Here is a 23,722-nt window from a genome sequence, read left to right on the forward strand (position 1 = left end):
AACAAGACCAAAGTACCACCTGTACTGACTCCAGTATTTAAATGGAACTGAATTTAGAAGTTGTTATTTCAGGAACTGCTAAAATGGATCCAAAAAAAGAAAAAGAATAATGAGATCAACACACAGGGCTTCTGAAGATGCCTACATCTATAGAGGTTCAAGTTCCCAGCTAGTAGTAAGGCAAGAAACCAAAAGAAAAAGTTATTTCCATTACATCTAAGCACAAGTGGTGCTTTTTCAATTGCTTACCTCCAATATTCTGAATTATTATGGTGCCTGCCACCACCACCTATAAAAGAACAAATGACTTCAGAAGATGAAAGGGGACTAATATTTAAAAATCAGTATTTTATTAAAATCCAAGAACTGTTACTCAAAAACAGATGCAAAAGTCATGATGAGAAACTGAAAAGAATAAAATTTGGCAGCCATTTATAATACATAAAATTAATAATATCACATAAAAAAGCCTTTCTTTAATAGTTCCACTGTTACTATAAATAACATACTCATTAATGTTATTGGCAGTCAGTTTTAAACATTTCAGTGTTAAAAGCTAGTAATTGGTAACTATCAAAATACTAAAAAGCTGAAACTGAATCTAGCTGGTCGCATTCTCCCTTTCTTGAGGTTTTACCACACCGCTTTTGTAGTTGTACTGAGACAGCTTGAGGTGTGCTATACTCATGCTGCATTGCATAAAAGGAAAAAATCACTGTCCTCTGAGTGCATCAATTTGGCACACACCAAGCCCTTGAATAGCCCTGTCTTAGGGTTTAATAAAATCTACAGCAAAAGACTCTGGAGCCCAAGCATTCTTAGGCCTGGAAAATTTAGGCAAAATGTTTCAAATCCAATAATGTATAGTGGGGTTGAGTGTAAAATAATCCTAGGTAGCAAGACTGTAGCATGTTGGAGAACTCCTCCCCTTCAAAATGGGCTAAGCTGCTACTGAACTCTTGCCACTCACTGGCATGTGAGAACATGGATTCAATGTAGTCAGATCTTCCGACTTTTTAAGAAATTGAATTATTTCACAATATTATGACTTTTAGTTGGCAATCAGTCAAAAAAAAAAAAAAGATTTGAGCCAAACAAAATGTGCCTGAGGACCAAGTTCATCCTGTAGGCTTGCTAGCTGGATGATCTTTGATGAGATTCTCGGGAAAGTCAAGATAGTACTTTGCCCATTTTGGTAATCAGAAGTACTCGAGGTAAAGGTAAACATTCTGCTTCCCTTTGAGCCTTCCATCACTCCTATCTTTGTGGACATGACCCTCCAATGTATACTGAAGCTGACGCGCTCTCTAGGACCATTCAGTCCTACATGGACAGGTAACAGATCACCCTTTGGGCTCACGTCTTCTAGGAATTTACAGCATTTACCTATACAGGAAATAGCCTAAATTACTGAGACCTAGAAGCCTTGGGATCTATAGACAGGGCTGGCGATATGAAAATTTGGCAAGGTGTCTTTGAAGATGTAGTCATTGCTACACCAATACTTTTCAGAAAGAATTTTGCATGTCAATCCTTTAAAAAATTAGTTCCATAATACCACGGCTATTTGTGAAAAGACGATTTTGAACTTTGTCTACTATCTTTCATATGCAATTGATACTGTTAGTAATACATGAAATTTGGATTTCTTTTCTATTAATATAATGGAAAAAGCAATAATGCAAACTTACTGATTACTTCATTCTTTGGCTAAATTTAAGTATTTAAGATCTAGAAAGTATTTATTTATTTATTTACTGAATGGTAGATAAATCTATGTCTTCAGTGCCTAGTAGAGTGCACGGCACATGATATTTGCTCAGTAAGTATTTATTTGGGGAGTAAATACATCAATTTATAGACAATTTTTTAAAATCTTTCTTAAATTTTTCAAAGCACTTTACAAATATCTCTGATTCCCAGAACAATGTTATCCATACATATATTATACCCATTATCACACCTGGAAAGAAAGAAATAGAACAGTTTCAACCCAACGGTGGAAGTAAACAGGGAATACAAAGCGAGCAAAGAAGCAAACAACAAATAAGTGATGATACTTAAGAGTCATGTCTATAAATCATATTAAATAAATTTGGAGTTTTCCTATACAAATAACATTTTCTCCTTCTTTCTTGGTTAAACTAGATGCACGAAACTGATCACTGATTATACCAAATATCCTGATCTTTAAGGAACCAGAAACTATTACAAGTAATGATTAACAAAATCTTTTACCCCTAGATAACATATACTCTATTTTGTTCAGGTATCTCATTATTAAGGTTCAATCCATGTGACTACATGGTATAAGATTTAAATATCACCTTTTGCATTTAAAAAATGATAATAGTTGAATGTAAGAACAGATTTTTCCCCCTATTTACTAACTATATCTTTTCCATCCCAGATAAACTTCTTGGGAGTTAGTCACCTCCAAATACAGAATCCTTTTAGATTAAAAACAAAATGAGCAACACAACAGATTTACAAATGAAAAGAAAAAAGTTCTGTTTGGAACGAAACAAATATAGGTTTTAGAAGTATAATCGCTCTTCAGAAATAAAGGACTACAGCACTAATGAAAATGTTTAACTCCTGATGACCTGTGGAAGACAGTGTTTTCACCTACCTCTTAAATTAGTTTAGTGTATCAAACAAGTACCTAACAAACATTGCTGCTATTTCTTATTCTGAGTAGGAAAAGCAGTAGATTTGGAGTCACAGGATCTGGTATTGGCATTATGTAATGGAAAAGCAGGCCCCTTAATTTACCTAGGTCTTACTTTCCTTACCTATAAACGGGGGGAGAGCTAATCTTTGAGCACTGTTCAGTTTAAATGATACGATCTTCTAATGAGTGGTTTTGTAAATAGTCATGCTATAATTTTAATCCTAAACTGGTTTCTTAATTTGCTCAGCATATGTAATCATAACTACTAAGGAAAATTCAAAATTGGTCATAGTTACTGTTTTTAAAATTATTCAAATCATTGCTTTCCTTCATCAGGGTGAAATCTACTAAAAGATTTAAGTGTTGAATTAAATGTACTGATGCATTTTTTAGGAAAGGCACACAAAGATTTCTTCTCGTTCTCCTTCTCTTCCTGTCAGTCTTTTACATTTTAGTTTCCTCTAATTTCCCTAATTTCTTTTTCCATGTAACTATCACTTTTAACCTGAAACAGATGGAAAAATGCCTATTTGGATTTTGGACACAGTGAAAAGAAAAAATAAATACCTTTCCCGGTAATCCAAATGCAAAGAGTCCAAGATCTTCATAAGATGTCACAGCTGCTAAGAGAAAATATAGTTTACACATTTATGCAAAACTATTTGTGTGCCAGGTCTTAAAGGGAAGGAAGTTATTCCTCTACTACAAACTTAGCATGGTATAACATGTATGATTCAGGCCAACCAGGACTAGACACAAGCAGGCGAAAAGAGAAGTCTCCCTACTCTCTCAAATAAAGATGAAAGGTTTGAATTAATTGGGTATTTTATATAAAAGTCTTTGACAAAATTTTTTGCCTCAAATGTTTAACTTTCACCCCCAAATATAACCCAAAATGCCTATCATACTCATATGTCTTGGTAGAACATGTCATTTTACTAGTGTCAACACATGAATCAAATGTAATTTTGGTCACTGACTAATAGCACTACTTATCTGGCATCTCTCTATATCTACTTTTAAGTTATTCTGTGAGCAAATTTCGTGATTTCTCTTAACTAGAAAAAGTAGTTCAAATACTCCCATTATTAAGTTTGCAAATTCCTAGTAGTTTAGATGCTCAAGTTAGGAGCAACCACCCTATAGCTATAAGACAGTTAGATAAACTTTTAAGCAAAATGACCACTTTGGGGGGCAACTTTTGAAGACTTATAGTCTGTAAGCATAGAATCCTCTTAGAGCAGGCAGAGCTTAGTAAATTCCAAGATTGTCTAGCAACCACATAGACTGCACTAATTCAAATGAAATAATCAATTAAGAGCGACCCTACTCCTCAATAAATGGCACACCACACACCACACTGCTCAAAGGTAAATTTTCTTGGCAATGGTTTCTAGAAACCGGGTAAGCAAATAGTTAAAGCTAGCTGGAACTGTATCACACTCTCAGAGACATTCATTTTTGCAGTCTACCTAGGATAACAAGAATGTGTTCCTAATCGAAACAATGTGTACTATTATTCCACTATTAGGAGAGCCTACACTTTCTTTTTTCATCATAAATAATATTAAATTACATTTTCATTTCACATGTTCAAGAAGTGTGGTCACAAAAAAGAAAATTAAATAGCTCATAAAAGAACCAAATCATGTCCTTAGCCCATTTACCTTCATATTCTAATCAGTGATGCCATTGGTAAAAATGGGGAGTAAAAGCATTGTATAATATACGCTTACCCTTATAGTGTTTACACTAAAAAGAAGCTGACTAAGCAGATACTAACCCCTGCGGCAGCAATAAATATTTCCTATGAGTCAAAAATACGGCTCATCATTTCTTAAAGCCAGTTTTAATATATCCTCTCAAGATATTCCTCTTAAGTTTACAGGAAACTGCCAATATATTAACAAAAAATACCTCCGGACTTTCATAACCAAAAACCTCCTGGTATGTAGATATAAGACTTTTTAAAGAATAGCAGGTCTTTTCATATTATAACTACAGAGTCGGAAAAGGAACAGTCAAATACTGAAAAAATAAGTTTCACTAATTACGAACAAAAATTTTAAATAGCTATTATCAAAGCTGATCAAAGAACTGGAAACTTCCTGGAAGGTATAATTATTTTTAAAATATATATTTATATACTGCTAAACACAGCACATAGGGACAATGCAGTTTTGAACTTGGGATATGTAACTTGATAATAAAAAGGTGGAACCCTTGTGTTTTAAACATAAGCTTTCAATAATAATCTTACAGAGGTCGATTTTGGATATATTTTAGAATATAAATTAAAAAGTAGAACTGTAAAAATTAGAATTTTTTCCCATATGAAACACATGAATAATTTTTGCAAATTAACATATTCTAAAGTGAATGCCCTTAAAAAATTATTTTATTCAATAAATGGTTGCTAATTTGTTTTAATAACTAGTGAAAATGTTATTTAGGGATACAATTCCTTATATTTATTATTCTAAAACATTAGTCTAAATGTTGACTTTTATTTAAATTGACATTGAAAATATAATTTTGTTATGTCATATAAACAAGATTTCTAAAAAGTCTACACTCACTTGAAGCATGAGATAAAAAGAAGTATCATGGCATTCTCTTTAAAAAACAAACAACGAAAAACAACTCTCCTTCCAAGACTTTAAGCAAGGAGGCTTTTATTTCAGTGTTATATATGACATAACTTGTATCAGTTTCTCAGTTAGTGAGCAAATTATCAGGACTCCCCCCCCCCCAAAAAAAAAGAAAGAAATAGGGTTTTTTTTTTTTTTCCACATGGGCAGGCACTGGGAATCGAACCCAGGTGTCCGGCATGGCAGGTGAGAACTCTGCCTGCTGAGCCACGTGGCCTGCCTCCAAGGGCTTTGTTTTCAATCAGCAGAAAACAAGTATAGATTGTACATATAGTAAACATGAAAAGCAAATACCTTTACTAGGAGCAAAAGCAAAACCTTTATTGTTCCATAAAATACAATCAAACTAACAGCTTAATGCAGACAGTTCTAAATGCGATTTCTGACAATAGGGGTAAACATCTCCAAATCATTCTCAAGGTCTAGTATTTTCTAGTTCTATGAAAATATCTTTAAATACAGAAAATGCCCAAATTGAGACTAAAAAAGACTTAGACGTTCACGCGGAGTTTAAATGCTCAAATCCTTAACTCTGCCTTTCAAGTCAGCACGTCCCAGCATTGTCGTCATACTTCTTTTTAGCTGCAAAAATTGGACGCATGTTTCCATATCTGAGACATCATGAATATGAATAATGGCTTATGATTTAACATTCAGGCTTTACTCAAATAAAATCAGTTCATAGACAAATGCTTTATCTTCACCATATTCTCTTTTTAAACGCTTTCTGCATCATTTCAACACAACAACCAAAAAGATACTACAGAAATACTTTTGTTTCATTTCCTCTACCAAATACTTTATTGACTTTATTCAAGCTGCCATATTATTTTTCTCTCATGTTAAGTAAGTGAAGTATCAGTTCATCTACTAATAGGGGATATTTTTTCTGTTTTTTTCATATGATCAATGTTTTAATCTTATTTGTAAAGTGAAAGATGTTTTGAGGGATGTCAAAATAAGATGTAAGGATAACAGCTATAGCAATAGCATATTCCTACAGAACCAGAATAATATTAATTATGAAAATTAAGTTAATTCAGTTATTTATAGGAATTCATAGAGGCAGTACCTGGTATAACCCTCCTTAAATAACCACAAGCAGTCATTAGTAATATATTTTAGGAAGTTACATGTTTATCGTGAAGAAATCACTGTGAGGCTTCGAGGGGGCTGATAAGCTGTAAATCTAAATTAAATAAACTGGGGGAAAATTTCTTTCTGAATGTTCAATATCAACAGGCACTCTTCAGTGCTATTTTGGCTAGCCCAAGAGTTTTGTCTGCACAGAAATCCTTTGGAAAGCTGCTTCCCGCAAAGTAGTAGAATTATTTCCAGCCAGTTACTGCAGTGTTCTGTCTGCTTTGCATTTTTTTCTCAATGAAACAGGACAATTAATAAACTCTGGGCATAGTATAAAGCCCAAGTTCCAGCAGCAGCAATATTATTTTTGGATCTGCATTGAAGGACATAAGTTATTCAAATACAGTTCAGCTCTCAGAAAGTTGGCCATTTGGAACATATCCTTATTAATTTAAAATTCCTTTCCTTGTGTTTCCCATCATATTCCTCTCTTTTTTTCCTCCCCAATAATGTCCATGAAGGTCATTCATTTACTGTTTCCCATGTAACTTTATCGCCATATTTTTTTATCTTTCTCGACAGGTGTTTAAAACATCAGTTTATCAACTAAATGTGGCATCATTTTAGAGCACACAATGCAGTAAAAGAAAACAATACTATGATACCAGGAATATTCTCTCAAACGGCACAGAGGCTGTGACATTGCGTGCACAGAGAAGCCAGGATCCCAGCACAACACTTGGCTCTGGGGAGAATAAGATCTTCATAGTCATACTCTTATAAATGCTATTCATCAGTTTCTAACATTTAGACTCAACCTATAAACTATGAAAGACTTAAACATGATTACAAAATAGAAAGTAAATACTGTCAACCTTGACATTGCAAAGATACAGCAGTCTGGAAAACAAGAGAGAGGATAGGAGAAAGAAAGGATAGGGGCACGAATATCATTTAAGAGCAGGGACTCAAAAGATGCTGTCTAAAGCTGATGAAATATAAAAGAATTAAATGTATTATTTAAAGTTATAAAATAATCAGTGAAAGAACTATTGAATACAACCAGTGAAAAGGGGTAAGGGGATGGATTAGTGTATCTGTGTAAATCCTCACCTTTCATAACAAAGTATCAACAGATAATCATAAATAAAAAACAGTATAAGAGCATTATTTAGATTTAGGGAAGTGACCACCAAAAGAAATAAAAACAAACTCTTTAAATGTTGCTAATTTGGGAAATGGAAGTACAAGTAGAGAAGAATGGATGGAGAACTACTCAAAGTGTGTGTGTGCGTGTGTTTGTGGCCGTATGCATATATGTGTGTGATACGTGCTTATTATCTTTGATAAAAAAGAAAAGGAAAATTAATTTTAATACATGATTAACCCTGCAGAGACTCACACCCACCCCTCGATAACAAAAAGCTCAGCTTCTGCTACAGGGAGCACTTAGTCTAGTGTGGAGGCAAACACTATGAAGGATACACTACCCGGGGAGGGCACAGCACAACTAGCCCAGGGTCTCTCAACCTTGGGACGACTGCACTTTGGTTCAGGTAACTCTTTCTTATGGGGGACTGTCTCGTCGTCATTGAATGTTCAGTAGCATCCCCGCTCTCTACCCACTAGATGCTGGGAACACTTCGCCACCCACCCCCTACAAGGTCGTGGGTAAACTATGCTCATTAATCAAGAGAAAAAAAAGAGACAAATATAAAAGATCCACAGTTTGGATAGTTGACTACCATTCCAAACACTGTAAATGACCACAGTGAGCTGTGCAAGGAGAAACAGGAGTCCACTGTCTTTCAGTCAGTTTCAGTTCCTGTATGCCTCTCATAGTCACAGCATTTTGCAGTGTTTAATAGTTTTCATCATGAGATTCATCACATTCCCTAAAGCAATTAATATCCTTTATATGGTACCCAGACCAATTCTGGACCAAAAAAAAGGGAATGAACGTTTATTGAATTTACTGAGATGGTACAAAGGCGTGTAACAGGCATGTAGATGTTTAACACACTATTTTATAAGCTATATACAGAGTTTTTAAAGGTAATTTTAACTATATATAACTTTTGCCTTACATAAGGATTTTGGAACTTATAAGATATAATCTCTCTGTAGTTGTAGCCATCCATCCATTCACCACCCCTTTATTAAATAACCTTCTGTTTGTCAAACACAATGGTCAATGTTGAGAAAACATTGGTTAATGGTTTGAATACAAATTTTCCAGGAATGCAATTGCCATGTAAACGCAGGAAAGACTATAACTTGTTTGTTTGCAAAAAAGACTATAACTTGTTTTGTTTGGAATCTTGCCAAAAATTGGTCAACTTTAGGAAAATCACATCATCAACAGCATATACTTTTTGTTTGTCCTTTATTTTACTGTTGTGCCATTTTTGTGGGTATAGGTAGTATATCAGTTTCTTATGGCTGCTCTAAGAAATTACCAAAAACTAAGTGGCTTTAAAAAAACAAAACAAAACAGAAGCTTATTCTCTCATAGTTCTGGAGGCCAGGAGTCCAAAATCAGTCTCAATGGGCCGAAATCAATAAGCCGGTCAGCAGGGCCATGCTCCCCTCTGGAGGCTCCAGGAAAGAATCCATTCCTTGCTTCTTCCAGTTTTGGGTGCCTGCCGGCATTCCTTGGCTTGTGGCCGCATCACTCTAATCTCTGCCTCCATGGTCACATTGCTTTCTTCTCCTCTGTCCTTGATCTCCCTCCATGATACATATGATTACATTTAGAGCCCACTCAGATAATCCAGAATAATCCCATCACAAGATCCTCAATCTAATCATATCTGCAAAGTCCCTTTTTGCCTATATGGTAAGATTCACAGGTTCCAGGGAATAGGACACACATATACTGGGAGACAGTGGGTCAATTATTCAGCCTGCCACAAGGAGGTTACAATACCTATGGGAATTTCATTTTAGGATAGTAAACTAAGAATTTACAAAATATATTTTTTTAAAAAGAGGATGTTGGGATTGATAGAATTAAGAATCACTGCTCCAGAGGAGAAAGAACAAAATGGGGAGCTCAGGGGGCCATTTTAATCCTCATTTATTTCCTCATTGCTAAAAATTTTCTTTTCACCTCCTCAGTGGCTTCCTACCTCCTCAGCAAACTCAAAGTTCCTTAGGATCTGACAATTGTCAACCTCTCCAGCTTCATTTTCTCCTTTGCACCATATGCATCAATAGTAAACAATATTTGGTACCTTGAATACAATGTGCTTTATCTCTGCACATACTGGAATATTCTCTTGCCTTATCTGCTAGTCAAATTCCTTTTCACCCCAGTTCTCTAGGAGTACTTACTGACTCTCACTTCTAACCCAGGCAGGGCAAACACTTTGTCCTCTAAGCTATTACTGTGCCTGGTATATATTTAAAGTGTTTCATTTATTACACTACATAATAAATTTATTTCTTAACACATTTATCTCTTCTATTGGACGATACCCTTTTTCAGGGAAGAAATTGGGTCTGATTTACCTCTGTATTCCCAACAGATAAAGAGTATTGAATGAATGAACGAACGAACCTCTATCCTGGGCTTCAGTTCTATGATCTGTCCATCCAAAAATACTTCAAAGACCATATATCTAAAACTGGGCTCATTTTCACTTTGAACTAACTCCTCCTACTGTGCTCCTAACACCTTTAAAAACAGTATCATTAATCCAGTGGCCTAAGCCAGAAATCTAGGAGACATCCTAGATGTTTCCTTCTACCTTATTCTCCACATTCACTTTTATTCTCCCTGTTACTGTCTCAGTTTAACCTCTTGCTACTTTATTCTTAGTCTTTTGTAAGAGCCAGACCTGACTGCTAGCCTACTCAGGTACTGCTGGTGCAAACGGGAGCTAGACAGACAGAGAGGAGAGGCACTCCCGTCAGACAGAGCAATGAGAAAAGGTTTCCATCCTGAACGCAAGTCTAGAAATGTGGCTGCACCACTACGGAAAGAACAACTCTCTTCTAGAGGGTGCTCCTAGATATGCTGCTCAATTTTTTGTCCTGAGAATTCTCTTCAGTCCTCCCCTATTGCTGGATGCCCTTTATCTGTTTACTTTCCAACTCTGGTAATGGGCAGCTTCCGCTGCTCACTAAGTAAGGGTGCATGGGGGATAGATAATATTTTGAGGCCTTGAAGGTATGAAAATGCCATAGAACTCTATATCAAAATCAATTTCCCCAAGAATTTTCAAGGTATTGCTTTATAGTGTTCTAATTTATAGTATTTGCTTCTGGGGAATTATTTGCTATTATTATTTTTGATTCTTTGTATGAGACCTTTTTGTTTGTTTCTCCTCTCTGAGAGCTTTTAGAATCTTCTCTTTATAAAACAGGTGTTTGATTTCTCTCAATGATGTGCCTTTGTGTGGGTTCTTTTATAACTACTATATTGGATACTAGGCAAACCCTTTCAATCCAGAAACTAATATCCTCCAGTTACAAAAACTGTTCTTGTATTATCCTGATGATAATTTTATAACATTCCATTTCACCTCTTCTCTCTTTGTATAAAATTTCCATTATTTGTGACTGAACCTCCAGGACCCTTCCTCTAATTTTCTCATCCATTCTCCCCTATTTTTGAGCTCTTTGTCATTCCTCCCCCACCCTGCCCAGAGGAAATTTCCTTAATTCATTCAACCCAACTACTAAATTAATTTTTATTTTATTCTTAATTTCTAGGGCTCACGTGTTCTCTGAATGCACCCTTTTTATAATTTGTTTTTGTTCCAAGCAATATCTTCTTTCAGTTCCCAGAGGCTATTAAATACAGTTCTTTTTCAAGTTTTCATCTGGTCCCTGCTTCATCTGTTTCCTCTTTTTCTCTGTTTGCTTCTTTCTCTCCTTATGTATTGGTTGGTTTGTTTATGGTTGTTTTAGTGGATATCTTTCATGTCAAACATTTCCCTCAAATGTTTAGTGACACTTGGCTGTTTACCTAAATCTGAGGCATTAAAAACGTTCAACAGTAGCTCTGTGAGTGTGGGTGATGCCTACTGCGTAGTTGGCCTAATGAGAACGCGATCAAGGAGGAAGAACCGAGCTGCTTCTTGGAGGACCCTAACTATTTGTAGTGAAAGGGCTTTTCTTTCGGCAAGTGAGATTTATATAGAGCATACTTCTCCACTCCCTTAACTGCGAAAAGAAGGCTGGGTGTTAGCATCCTCAGAATCCAGGAAGCACGGAGGCTGGGAATCCCCTTCTGTTAGAAGACATTCACTTAACCCTCCTGCTTTTAGGAATTTGACCCAGTCCTTAGCTATAGTTAGTGTATCTATGAATCCAGTCTTTTTGCTTCACCTTCTCCAGAGAATAAACTCCAGGTTTCTGTAAGGATGGTTTTCTAGTTTGCGAGATGCTGGAATGTGAAATAGCAGAAATGGAATGGCTTTTAAAAGGGGGAATTAATTAAGTTGCAGGTTTACAGTCCTAAGGCCATGAAATTGTCCCAATGAAAGCAAGTCTATAAAAAATGTCCAAATTAAGGCACCAATAAGAGGTTACCTTCACTCAAGAAAGACCAATGAGTAGAACATATGGACTAAAAATAAATAATAGGGGGAACAAATGTTGAAATAAATTTAGTTTGAAATGCTAGTGATCAATGAAAGGGAGGGGCAAGGGGTATGGTATGTATGAATTTTTTTTTCTGTTTTCATTTTATTTCTTTTTCTGAATAGATACAAATGTTCCAAGAAATGATCATGATGATGAATATGCAACTATGTGATGATACTGTGAATTACTGATTATATATGTAGAATGGAATGATCAAAACAGGAATGTTTGTGTTTGTTTGGTGTTTTTTGGCAATTAAAAAAATAAAAGAAGAAAAAAAAGATATAATGGAGAGGCTGGAGGGAACTGCCTGAAAATGTAAAGCTGTGAAAAAAAAAGGCCAATGAAGTTCAGGGTTTCTCTCTCAACTGGAAAGGCACATGGTAAACATGGCAGCATCTGCTAGCTTTCTCTCCAGGCTTATTGTTTCACGAAGCTCCCCCAGGGCATTTTCCTTTTTTATCTCCAAAGGTCTCTGGCCTGTGGGCTCTCCACCTGTTGGTTCTCTGTTGGCTCTAAAAAGGGACTGTCCAAAATGCTTCCACTTTTAAAGGATTCCAGTAAACTAGTCAAGACCACCTGGAATGGGTAGTCGGCTCCATGGAGGTCATCTAATCAAAAGTTACCACCCACAACTCAGTGGGTCACATCTCCATGGGAACCATCACAAAGCTCCCAGCCAGGAATACCCAATGAGGTCTAAAGGACATGGCACTTCTGGAGTTCAGCACAGATTCCAACTGGCACAGATGAGAAAATGGCAGTAGAGTGTATATAAAAGTGTACTCTGGAGTTAGACTGTCTGGTTCAAATATCAGCTCTTCTACTGACAAGGTGTGCAACACTGAGCAAACTACTTAATTTCTCAGTAACTCAGTCTCTTAATCTCCGAAGTGGATATAGTAGCTATCTCATGGTTGCTGTGAGATTAAATTAATTAATACATGTAAATATCTTAAAACAGCATTGAGCAAGCAGTAGTTCAATAAACGTCAGCCTTAAAGAAAAAAATAAAAGCTGACTGACAAAGGGCATATCATTTCCTGCCTCACACTCATTCCCCAGAAAAGTGTATGTTCATTTAGTGGAAAGTAGGCAGAACTGCCCAACACTACTTAAACTGTTGTTTTCTTCTCCCCCTTTTTGAAATCAAAGAAGTTAAATGCATGCTATGATACAACTCAATCGTAATTTCAGTGAGTGATTATGGCCTGAACTATACAGTAGCAGTAAGGAAGAAGAAAATTAGATCTGAGAAATATTTACAAAATTGATTGGTAATTGATTAAATGTGAGGTGAATATAATTTTATATTAAATTATAAAATTTAAGCTGGGAGGTACCATTTACTGAGGAAGGGATATAGAAAGGAAAATATTTGAAGGGTCAGGAATGAAACATGATGAGTTTAGTTTTGCACATGTTGAGCTTAAAATGTCTCTGAGACATCCAATGGACAGGTCCAATTGTAGCTCATATGTGAATCTAAAAATCCTGGATTGGAATTATCAGCCCATAATTGGTAATTAAGTTATCAAAGTTTAAGACACAACCCTGGTGAGGCAGAGACTGCTGGTTCCCCTACTTTCTGAGTAATAGAATCCTAACTTTTAGTTAGGCCCACTGCCACCTTCAATAAAAACTACATTTTCCATGCCCCTTTGCAACTTAGTATGGCCATTTGATTAAGCTTTGACAATAAGATACAAATAGAAACCATGAGATTCAGCTGAGAAGAGGTCCCTTTTGCTCTTCCTGATACCTAGAATGTGGATGCCATCACTGGAGTTCTAGAAGTCATTCTGGATCTCAGGGATGGGGGTGAGGGGTGGGGGCAGGGGTGGAGGGGGTACACATGAGAATGGTGAGTCAGAAAGGAAGAAGCCTGTGTCCTTGATGGGATCAACCATTCCAGCCTTGGACCACCTACCCACAGATTTCTCTTCCATGAGAGAGAAATAAACTTTATCTTGTTTAAGTTATCATTTTCTGTATTTCAATAATGTACAATCAAGAAAGACCAATAATAACAATGCTAGCAATCATTTATTGAACATTTACTATATGCTAAGCATGGATTACCTAGACTAAATGTTTATTGTTCATTTTCAGCATCCCTCCTGTATATTATGGTTAAATTTGTCTGTCCTTTCTTAAAAATAAAAATAAAAATAAACTTCCTTCCAAGAATTTAAAGCAAAAAGGCTTTTATTTCAGTGTTACATATGGGTGTATATCAAATAATTGCTTTTAAAATGACCTATTTTGTATCAGTTTCTCAGTGAGCAAGTTATCAGAATAGCACTCATCAAAAAATTTAACTTAGGGTTTGTTTTATTTTTAAACATCAAAAAACAAGTATAGATTGGGGCAGTAGGACGGTGGCTCAGTGGTAGATTTCTCGCCTGCCACATCAGAAACTTGAGTTCATTTCCCAGTGCCTGCCCATACAAAAAAAAAAAAGTATAGACTGGATACTTAATAAACATGAAAAAAACAAGTAACATTTCTATGAGCAAAAATCATAATATCATAAGGGTTCCAAAAATAACTGGTATTTCAATGATCTAAATTTGAATAAATTAAATGTGCTCTTAATTATTCAAATTAAAACATAACTTTATTGTTCCAGAAAATGAAATCAAACTACTGGCTTAATGCATAGAGAGGTTAAATAGCTTTTTCACTGTTTACTGGCTGTGTGACTTGCCTGCAGTCGCAAAAGTGGAAGCAGCAGAATCAGAACTAAGGCCTTGTGTGTATCCCACAACACGAGCTGTTACTGAAGAGGGACCCTGCTTGGACCTGAGAAGGAACAGGCAGTCAGAACGAAACCCAGGAATCCACTCTGACCTCCCTAGGTTAGGTTAGATTCTTTTTCTTTGTTTCCAGAGCACACTGTACATATCTTTAATATTTTGGCACACTGCAGAAATAATTTGTGTCTGTCTCCCTACTATCCTAGGGTTTCCTGAAGATCAGAGGTGGAATTTTATTCATCTTTGAATTCCCATTATTTATAATAGAGTCTGTTAATAGAAGTAATTCAATAAATGTTTTCGGAATAATAAATTAAAATCTCATTCCTCCATGAAGCCCTTCTATGGGTACTGACTTAAATTATCTGGATCAACCTAATGACCCGGCACTTGCTGTATACGCCCACCTCTGAACTGATGCATTCAGTTCGTTCATACATGCCTTCATCAGTCATGCAACAAATATTTCTTGAGTGTCTATTCTGTGTCAGTTACTGGCAATTGGGATTAACAGTGAACAAACAGACTAAAATCTCTTTTCTAACAAACTTACATTCTAGTGGAGGAAAGACAAAAAATATGTAAAATATATAGAATGCCAGGTTATAAAAAGTGCTATTTTAAAAAAAAGAGTTGGGAAGAGGGCAGACAGTGTTTGGGAGCAGATCCAGCTGCAATCTTAAATAATGGAGTCTAAGAAGACTCACGGAGAAAGTAAGACTTGTCAAAGGCTTAAAGGTAGTGATGGAGCAAGCCAATGCGGATATCTGGGAAGAAACTTCCAGGCAAAAGGAGAACGGAGGAGGGAGGAAGGAGACTATCCAGCAAGTCTGAAGAACATGGCTCTAGATAGTTCTAGATATCTAGGATAATTCTAGAGCCAGACTGTGTGGGTCTAGATCCCAGCTCTGTATTTCCTAGTTGGGACCTTGGACAAGTAACTAACTAATCTGTTCCACAGCTTCCTCATTTAAAAATGGGATAATAATGGTAGTTATGTCATAGGATTACTATGACGATTAGATACATCAATATTTATAAATTCCTTAGAATCATGCCCAGTACACAGTAGATGATATAAAAGTATGTTACGTGAAATAATAGTAGCTACAACCAAGTGAAGGACAGAGTAGGAGATAAATCAGAGATATAAATGGGGACAAGATCATGTAGGACTTTTGGGCTATTGCAAGGATTTTGGCTTTTACTATGAGTGAGCTGGGCAGCCATTGGAAGACTGAGCAAAGGAGTGACTCAACTTACAGTAACTGGATCATTCTGGTTGAATTGTAAAGAATAGACAGTAGGAAACAAATAAATAAGCTATTATATTGATGGAAGCTTGGATGAGGTGATTGCAGCAGAGGAAGAAGTAATCAGATTCCGATTTGTTGAAGTGAGGAGCAACAGATGTCATGGATTAGACAATGAGTATGAGAAGTCAAGAGTGACCCCTCTTCTTGGCTTGAGCAACTAGAAGGAAGATATCACTATTTACTTAGATGGGAAAAGAGTAGAAGATATCGATTGCCAGTAAAAAGAGAGTTCGGTATATTTGAAATGGATATTACACATCCAAGTGGAGATGTCATAGAGGCTCAACAGTAACTTGTCCAAGGTCCCAACTAGGAAATACAGAGCTGAGACTGAAGATCAGGCTACAAATATAAATATGAGAGCCATATGAGCCCACCAAGGGAGTATTAACAGACAGAACAGAGGACAGTCCCACGGGTACTCCAATATTTAGAGGATGGGAAGATAAAGAGGATTCAGCAGAATAAAAGAGAAAGTTTTTAGTGAAATAGGAGGAAAACCAAGAGAGTGTGTGAATAAAGTGTTTCACGGTGGATCATTTAGAGAAAATGATTATCTGTCAAATGCTGCTGACGGGTCAAGTAGGATGACGACTGAGACCTGACTGCCGGATTTAGCAACATGGAGGTCACTGGTACAATAATAATTTCAGCTGAATGACAGAGAAAAGCCTAATTGAAATGGATTCAAGAGAGACCAGGAGGAGAAGTGGAGACATCTACTACAGAAAACTCTTTTAAGGAATTTTGCTTAAATGATATGGAGCAGAAGGTTGAATGGAATATGGAGTTAAAGAGGTATTTTTAAGATGTAAGAAACTGCAGGCTATTTATAAATTTTCAGGGAAGAAAATGTAGAGACTACCAAAGATGATAATAAAGGAGAGAGAGGAGAAAGTGGATGGAGTGAGGTCTTGAGTAGAGCAGATGGGATCATGCCCTAAGACAAAGGGCTAGTCCTAGACAGGACCACCAATAGTTCATGCACAGTGACAGAGAATATGGTCACAGGTGAAGATGGGTGGGTTGAAAGTGGTGGAGAGTTCATAAAGTTCTTTTAAGAGTGCCCCTATTTTCTCTGAAATAGAAAGGATATTAGTGAAGAGTGAAAATTGAGGTGACCGTGTAGGAGTTTGAGAGAGGGGAGAAAATATGAAAAGGTCATTTCCTAGATAACAGAGAAAGTTAGTGAACAGACTGAAGAAGTGGATTAGAACTGTGGGGTAGCATCCTGGGTCCACTAGAAACTGAGTGACAGTGGTACAGTGCTTTTCTTCAGGTACTCAGTTACATAGGTGCATGAAGGAAGGAGGCAGAATTGTATTTAACCACAGTTGGGAATTTGCCAGAGGAGTCTGTTGATGTGAAGGAGGGTAAGGGAATGATTATAGTAACCCACCATGAAACCCCAACTGAGCAGAGGGAAATAAGGACATGAAGAGGTGAGGGACAGTGAAAGGATGGTGGGATCAATAAAGTGAAGTCCTGGTGGGAAGGACAGGTTGTCAGAGTTGGAGAACTTGAAGGAACGAATTAGAAAAATAGGAGGTATTTGTGGTAGGATGTTTGAAAATGGGACTTCAGACGGGATGTGATTTTGGCAATGACAAGATCAATGTTACAGCCATCTCCAGTTCTGGCTTTTTCTGGTATGGCTGACTGGTTCCACATTGGTTAAATTCTCATGTGGGGCACCATTCTCTGGGGTCTCCCTTCCTGGAAGCCCAGAATTTTCCAGAACGAAAGTTTCTGGCTCCTTTATACCCAAGAGTTCGTTCTCAGCTTAACTCTTTACTACCTCATTTCACTATAATCTGTAAGGAGAAACCAGGCTGCACTTTCCACATTAAATGTGGAAATCTCTTCTGTTAAATATCCAAGTTCATGGCTTTTAAAATCTGCCTCCAAGCCAAAGCCACTAGTCAATTTTGCCAGATTATCTGCTATTTTAAAACAAGCACTGCTTTCCTTCCGGTTTACAATAACACAAGCCTCGTTTCTGTCTAGGGCCTCATCAGAAGTACCTTTAGAGTCCACACTTCTACCAACCGTCTCTTCAAAGCATTCTGGTCCTTCTCTATCAAGCTCCTCAACACTGCCAGAATCTTCCCCTTATCCACTTAAAAAGACATGCTGACATGTTTGGTATTTGTAAACCAGCAACACCCCACTTCTCCAGCAGCAAAATCTGTTCTAATCTGCTAGCTGCCGGAAGGTGATATAACAGAGACAGAACGGCTTTTTAAAAAGGGGAATTTATTAAGTTTTAAGTGTACAGTTCCAAGGCTGCAAAATAAGTCCAAATTAAAGAAGGATACAGACGTGTCCAATCTAAGGCGTCCAGGGAAAGACACCTTGGTTCCAGAAAGCTGATGAAGTTTAGGATTTCTCCCTCAACTTGAAAGGCACAGGCTGAACATGGAAACATTTGCTAGCTTTCTCTCCACACTTTCCATTTCCTGAAGTCCACCTTAGAGCAGAGGTGGAGGGTTTCCTTCTTCACCTCCAAAGGTCCCTGGCTGTGGGGGGCTCTGTGCCTCGTGGATCTCTAGCTTTCTCCAAAATGTTTCCTGTTTTAAAGGATTCCAGTATGCTAATTAAGACCCACCTGGAATGGGTGGAGTCACATCTCCCTCTAATCAAAGGTTAATACCCACAATTGGGTATGTCACATCGCTGTGGAAATAATTTGATCAAGTTTCCAACCGATATACTGCTGAATAGGGATTAGAATAAATGCTTGCTCCCACAAGATTGGATCAGAATTAAAACATGGCCTTTCTAGTGTACATAATCCCTTCATACTGCACATGTGTCAAATCAGCTTCCGAGAAAACTCCTGACAGACCCCAAACCCTATATGTAATCAAAAACAGAAATATTTCATTTGAAGAAATCCTTCACTTTCAAAAAGATAAAAAAAATTCCCTCACATTTTATTTCCAGGCAAATAAATGGAGAAGTTATTTTATAAAGACTTCTGATAGCCCTTTCTGACCAATGAATTAGATATGAACATAATACTGTGTTTAACAGTCCAATAAACTGAAGGAAAAAATTAGATACATACTATTTGCTATTCTTCTATATGTGTGTAAGTATTTTTTAAAAAAAGCCTACCTGCACAGAGAATTTTACAATGACTGAAGGAGTTCAATCAACAGAGACAGGCACACCAGTGTTTATGAAGAACCCTGAAGAAGTTAGTTCATGGACCCAAGCAAGCTAGGAAAATCAAAGAAAAGAAAGAGAAACAGTTGTTTCACCTTATAATGTTCCAGAGTAGCAGAAAAAAGAACAGTATCAGAATTTTAAAGTTAAATATAGATGAAGTAAAGGAGAGGAGAAAAATTAACATTACTTGAAAATCTCCATAAATTGAATATTTCTCCCAAATAACTGAAATTAATAAAACAAAACATTTTAGTTAATGAGGAAATAACTGACGAGAAATAATTGTCACATAATTGACTCGAGTATTAATCATTTATTAGAGAGTAGCGCAAGTAGGTAAAAATAATTATTTCACACAAAGTAACACAATTTCAAAACATTATTAAAATTCCAGTCAGGTTTCAGCAGAATTTACAAATATACTCATCTAATGCTATCATCCCTGAATTCAGGATGCTAGTATAAACACTTGTCACTTTGAGATCAATATTTGCACTGTTTCATATTTTTCTCATCTGTTTATATTTTTATCCCAGCCCTTGAAACACACATTTGTAGGCTAAAGGGCCAAAGGTATTGATACAGGCTACAACCCTGGACTATGGATACTAATCTGGTTTTGCATATGAATGACCTGGAAGGTTTATTAAAAACATGTTCCTGAACCCCACCTCAGATTTCTGGAATTTCAATCAATGAGACTTAAAAAAAAACTCTATGTTATAAGATCTGCAGGTGTTGCTAATGCATAGCCAGGTTTCAGGAAAACACACTAGAGTGCTGGTTTTAGAACCACCTTCTGAAGGGTTCTGGAATTCTCAAAAGGTTTGAGAATTTGGGCTTCTCCGTCCTGTTTCAGCCAGGGCATTCCACTTTTACCTATCTGATGTATCTATCTTGCTTCTCAAATTCTGGAAGCCACAAAGCCAGACAGAATAAACTGAATCACCCAAATAAGAGTTAAACCAATAACTGTGGTATAATTGATCTAATCTCAAGACAGAAGAGACTAAACAGATAAAATCAGCAGGCTGATGAACACAGAATATTTGTTAATGCAAAAGGAAAGTCCTATAAAAGCAATGCTGTAGTTCATCATCTTTTACTTACTGCAACTTGAAATGCCTTATTCAATACATGACTGAAATGCATAATAAAGCTCCAAATGGAAGAAATGGAATATGTATATACACACACATTACACCAAATTGCATACGCCTCTTCCACTTAGGAAAAACTACCTTATTCCAGACTGGCAAATAAAATGACAAAACCTATCGAATGAATCCAAAGCTTCGTAACCTTGCCTCCAATAGTCCCAATTCTGCTGCCCTAACCTCTGTCAGGTGGGAGGGAAGAGGGAGGAGGGAAAGTAGTAATAGATCTGGGAGGGCTTTCCTTGAGGAAATGATCACCCTAGGAAATATGATCAAAATTATTATCTGTCTACCACTTCTCCATGAGTGCAAGGTTTGGCTACTTAAATACCATCAGGTTCCTCCCCTAAGCTACTCTAAGCAAGATAACTATGTTGTATATGGATTAAAAATAAATAATAGGGGGAACAAATGTTAAAATAAATTTAGTAGACTGAAATGCTAGTGATCAATGAAAGGGAGGGGTAAGAGGTATGGTATGTATGGATATTTTTCTGTTGTCTTTTTATTTCTTTTTCTGAATTGATTCAAATGTCCTAAGAAATGATCATGATGATGAATATGCAACTATGTGATGATATTGTGAATTACTGATTATACATGTAGAATGGAATGATCATATGGTAAGAATGTTTGTTGTTTGTATGTTGGTATGTTTAATAAATAAAATAAATTTAAAAAATGAAAGATAGCTATGTTGTGAGCTGTGGAGAAAGGAGGTAAGAACACTCGTTCCCTCTCCCCATTCTGTTCATGGATGTTCTCCATTTCAACAACCCTCCCTAAGAAGGCGCATGCCCACGGGAAATGTGATTCCAGACATCAAACCTGTGTGCAGACGCGACCTCAGGAGCTGCTGCGTCACATGAAGCAGCACATCTCTACGCACCTGTCTGAATACACATGTTAAGCAGGAGGTGGACTGAGTAAGAAGCCAGGAGAGCAATCATCAGCAGCAAGAAACTAAAATATAAAAGAATATAGGGTCAGATACCCCCAAAGGTTTCTTTTTTATGATATTTTACCACAAAAACAAATTTCCTCACATTCAAATGTTCACAAGGACTATCTTTGAATATGTTAGAGTATGAGTATTTTTGTATCTTTTCTACTTTCGTTTCAATTTTTTTTGGTATGCTGTATGGGTCACATTTCATTCTGTTTCCATGTGACTATCCCATTATCGCAACACCATTCGTTGAATGTCAGGGGGGTGGGGGAGGGGCGAGGGAGGAGGGGAGTGCATGGGCTGGGAATTGAACCTGGGTCCCCTGCATGGCAGGTGAGAATTCTACCATTGAATTCTTGCACCCCCTTTTAACAAATTTTATTTAAATAAAAATATACTGCTTTTAAAATCAGACATGCAATAAACTTTATTTGAGCCAAAACCAATTTCCTCATTTGGCACTCTTGCCTGTTCTGATGACTGCTGGTTCAGCCATTCAATGGTCTTGTAATAGTTCCCTTTTATGATTTTCTACTCAAAGACTAAACAGAAGCTTGAGTTATGAAATTTCGCTGACTTCTCCTTTCCCTTCCCTCCATTCCCTCTTCCAATGAGGACCTCCTATCAAACCTTCACCTATAAAAATAAATTAAGCCAGGATTTCCTAGCATCTATAAAATACACATACTATCACCAAACTAAACTAGCTCAACTAACATACTTCTAATGCCAGGATTTGAAATATGTGTAAGCAATGTAACAACTGGTATCCTCTCACCAACACTGAGAAAAGAAATAACATGCATAATCCCTACTTATTCTCGGGGAGATAAGCATGTCTTACTAAGGATATGCTTCTAAAGAGAGCTTCTCCAAAGGACTGTCCAGGTAGCTGAAGAAATTCTATCTTTATGGTCCATTTAATACTTAACACTTGTTAAAAAGTAGCAAAATTGAGGAGTGAAAGTTCAGTGACATTAAACTATATGAGAGCCCTCACAAAGCAACAATTTGGCATCACCAAAAGGAAATTGCAATGATTCTGTGAACACACATTCAATGGCATACATTCACATTAGGACCCGTGTATAAGACATGATTTTCAAAGGGGACCAAAAAATACTCTGATTTTGCCTTGCCTAAAGTGTCATATATAGTTTAAATCAGGAGTGTGAATACATTCCATAACAGAGGCAAGTTGGGTTACTTAACAAAAATCGGTTCACTTATCAAGAAATTTGGAATAAAATCAGGAAATAAACCTAAATAAGATTCTGTGTATTTTAAATTGCCTAGTAAAATAAGTCTGCTTCTATTGATAAAACAAAACCAACTTGTTGTGCATTCATTCTATTAGCTATGGTGCTAGATACTAAGGATATGGTTCTATCCTAAAGGATACAGAGTTTAGTGGGGCAGCTAATTTGCACACAAATCACTACAAAACATTACATTATAATAACAGATTGGCTATTCAAAGTACTATGAAAGCACAAAAAGACCAGGAATGTCTTCTATTTTGGGCAAACTGGCATATGACCTGCATCTTAAAAGATGAAAAAGAATAGTCATGAAACACATATGCCTGGCCTCGGAATGCAAAGCAAAAATTATTTAACAATAGGAAGAGATAAAGAGAAGAGATGAATGACAAGACTAGGTGGGCTTTATTTTTCACTCACAAAATTCTACTTATGAATAATCTATACGGCTGATAAACTTTGATTCACTTTGACGAATTTGACAAAAATAAGTTCCTTAAAGTTATAAATGATAGGGATGGAGTTTCCACTTTTAAAAAGTAACCAAATTTTCCGATAAAAACATACAAATTTATGGTATTCTTCAAAGCTACAGACTAGCAACAATATAAGATTATCAAGAAAAATGCTAAAAACCCAGAACTGATTCGGCTAGAAATTATCCAGAATTTATCTCTTTGCTTCCCAGTGTAGTATCAAAATGAAAAAAATGTGATGGTAAGATAAAAAAAAACTTACCCAAATGCAAGAATACCTGTATTAGCCATAACATAAGCTAAACCAAGGATGCCACTTCCCATGATGGCGTTCATCAAATTAAACACTGAGAAACCAAATGAAACACCGGGGGATCCCTGTCTGTGAAGCTCCTAAAACACACACAAATTTAATAGTGAAATATTTGTTCAAATTTGGTCAAGAAATCATTGAAAAAGTCTCCTGAATACCATCAGCACTGGTTTCCTTTCCTTTCCTTCCCACCTCCTACTAGCACAGTTCCAAGGGTCTAGAGTTTTCTAGGAAAATCTCCAGGAATGCATAGGCCAAGGTATTTAGTTTCAGGGACAGCTACGACTAACCTTGACTGCAGGAGAGGAGGACA

The 23,722-nt window shown here is 36.6% G+C and overlaps 1 protein-coding gene across 5 annotated transcripts in view; it reads right to left on the minus strand.

Annotated features, from left to right (window-relative positions):
* Positions 1 to 23,722, minus strand: part of SLC38A6 (solute carrier family 38 member 6) — a 66,585-nt gene that overhangs the window by 41,847 nt on the left and 1,016 nt on the right. For 3 of the 5 annotated variants that reach the window (XM_077122454.1, XM_077122453.1, XM_077122455.1), the window contains exons 2-5: positions 23,359 to 23,489; positions 21,299 to 21,372; positions 3,242 to 3,294; positions 250 to 289 (exon numbers count right to left, since the gene is read on the minus strand). In XM_077122454.1, the coding sequence (XP_076978569.1) occupies positions 250 to 289; positions 3,242 to 3,294; positions 21,299 to 21,372; positions 23,359 to 23,489 (298 nt within the window). The remainder of the gene's footprint in view (positions 1 to 249; positions 290 to 3,241; positions 3,295 to 21,298; positions 21,373 to 23,358; positions 23,490 to 23,722) is intronic. The other 2 variants (XM_077122456.1, XM_077122457.1) reach the window with 1 other exon arrangement.

The sequence above is a fragment of the Tamandua tetradactyla genome, chromosome 12, assembly GCF_023851605.1.
Source record: "Tamandua tetradactyla isolate mTamTet1 chromosome 12, mTamTet1.pri, whole genome shotgun sequence".
Lineage (NCBI taxonomy): Eukaryota > Metazoa > Chordata > Mammalia > Pilosa > Myrmecophagidae > Tamandua > Tamandua tetradactyla.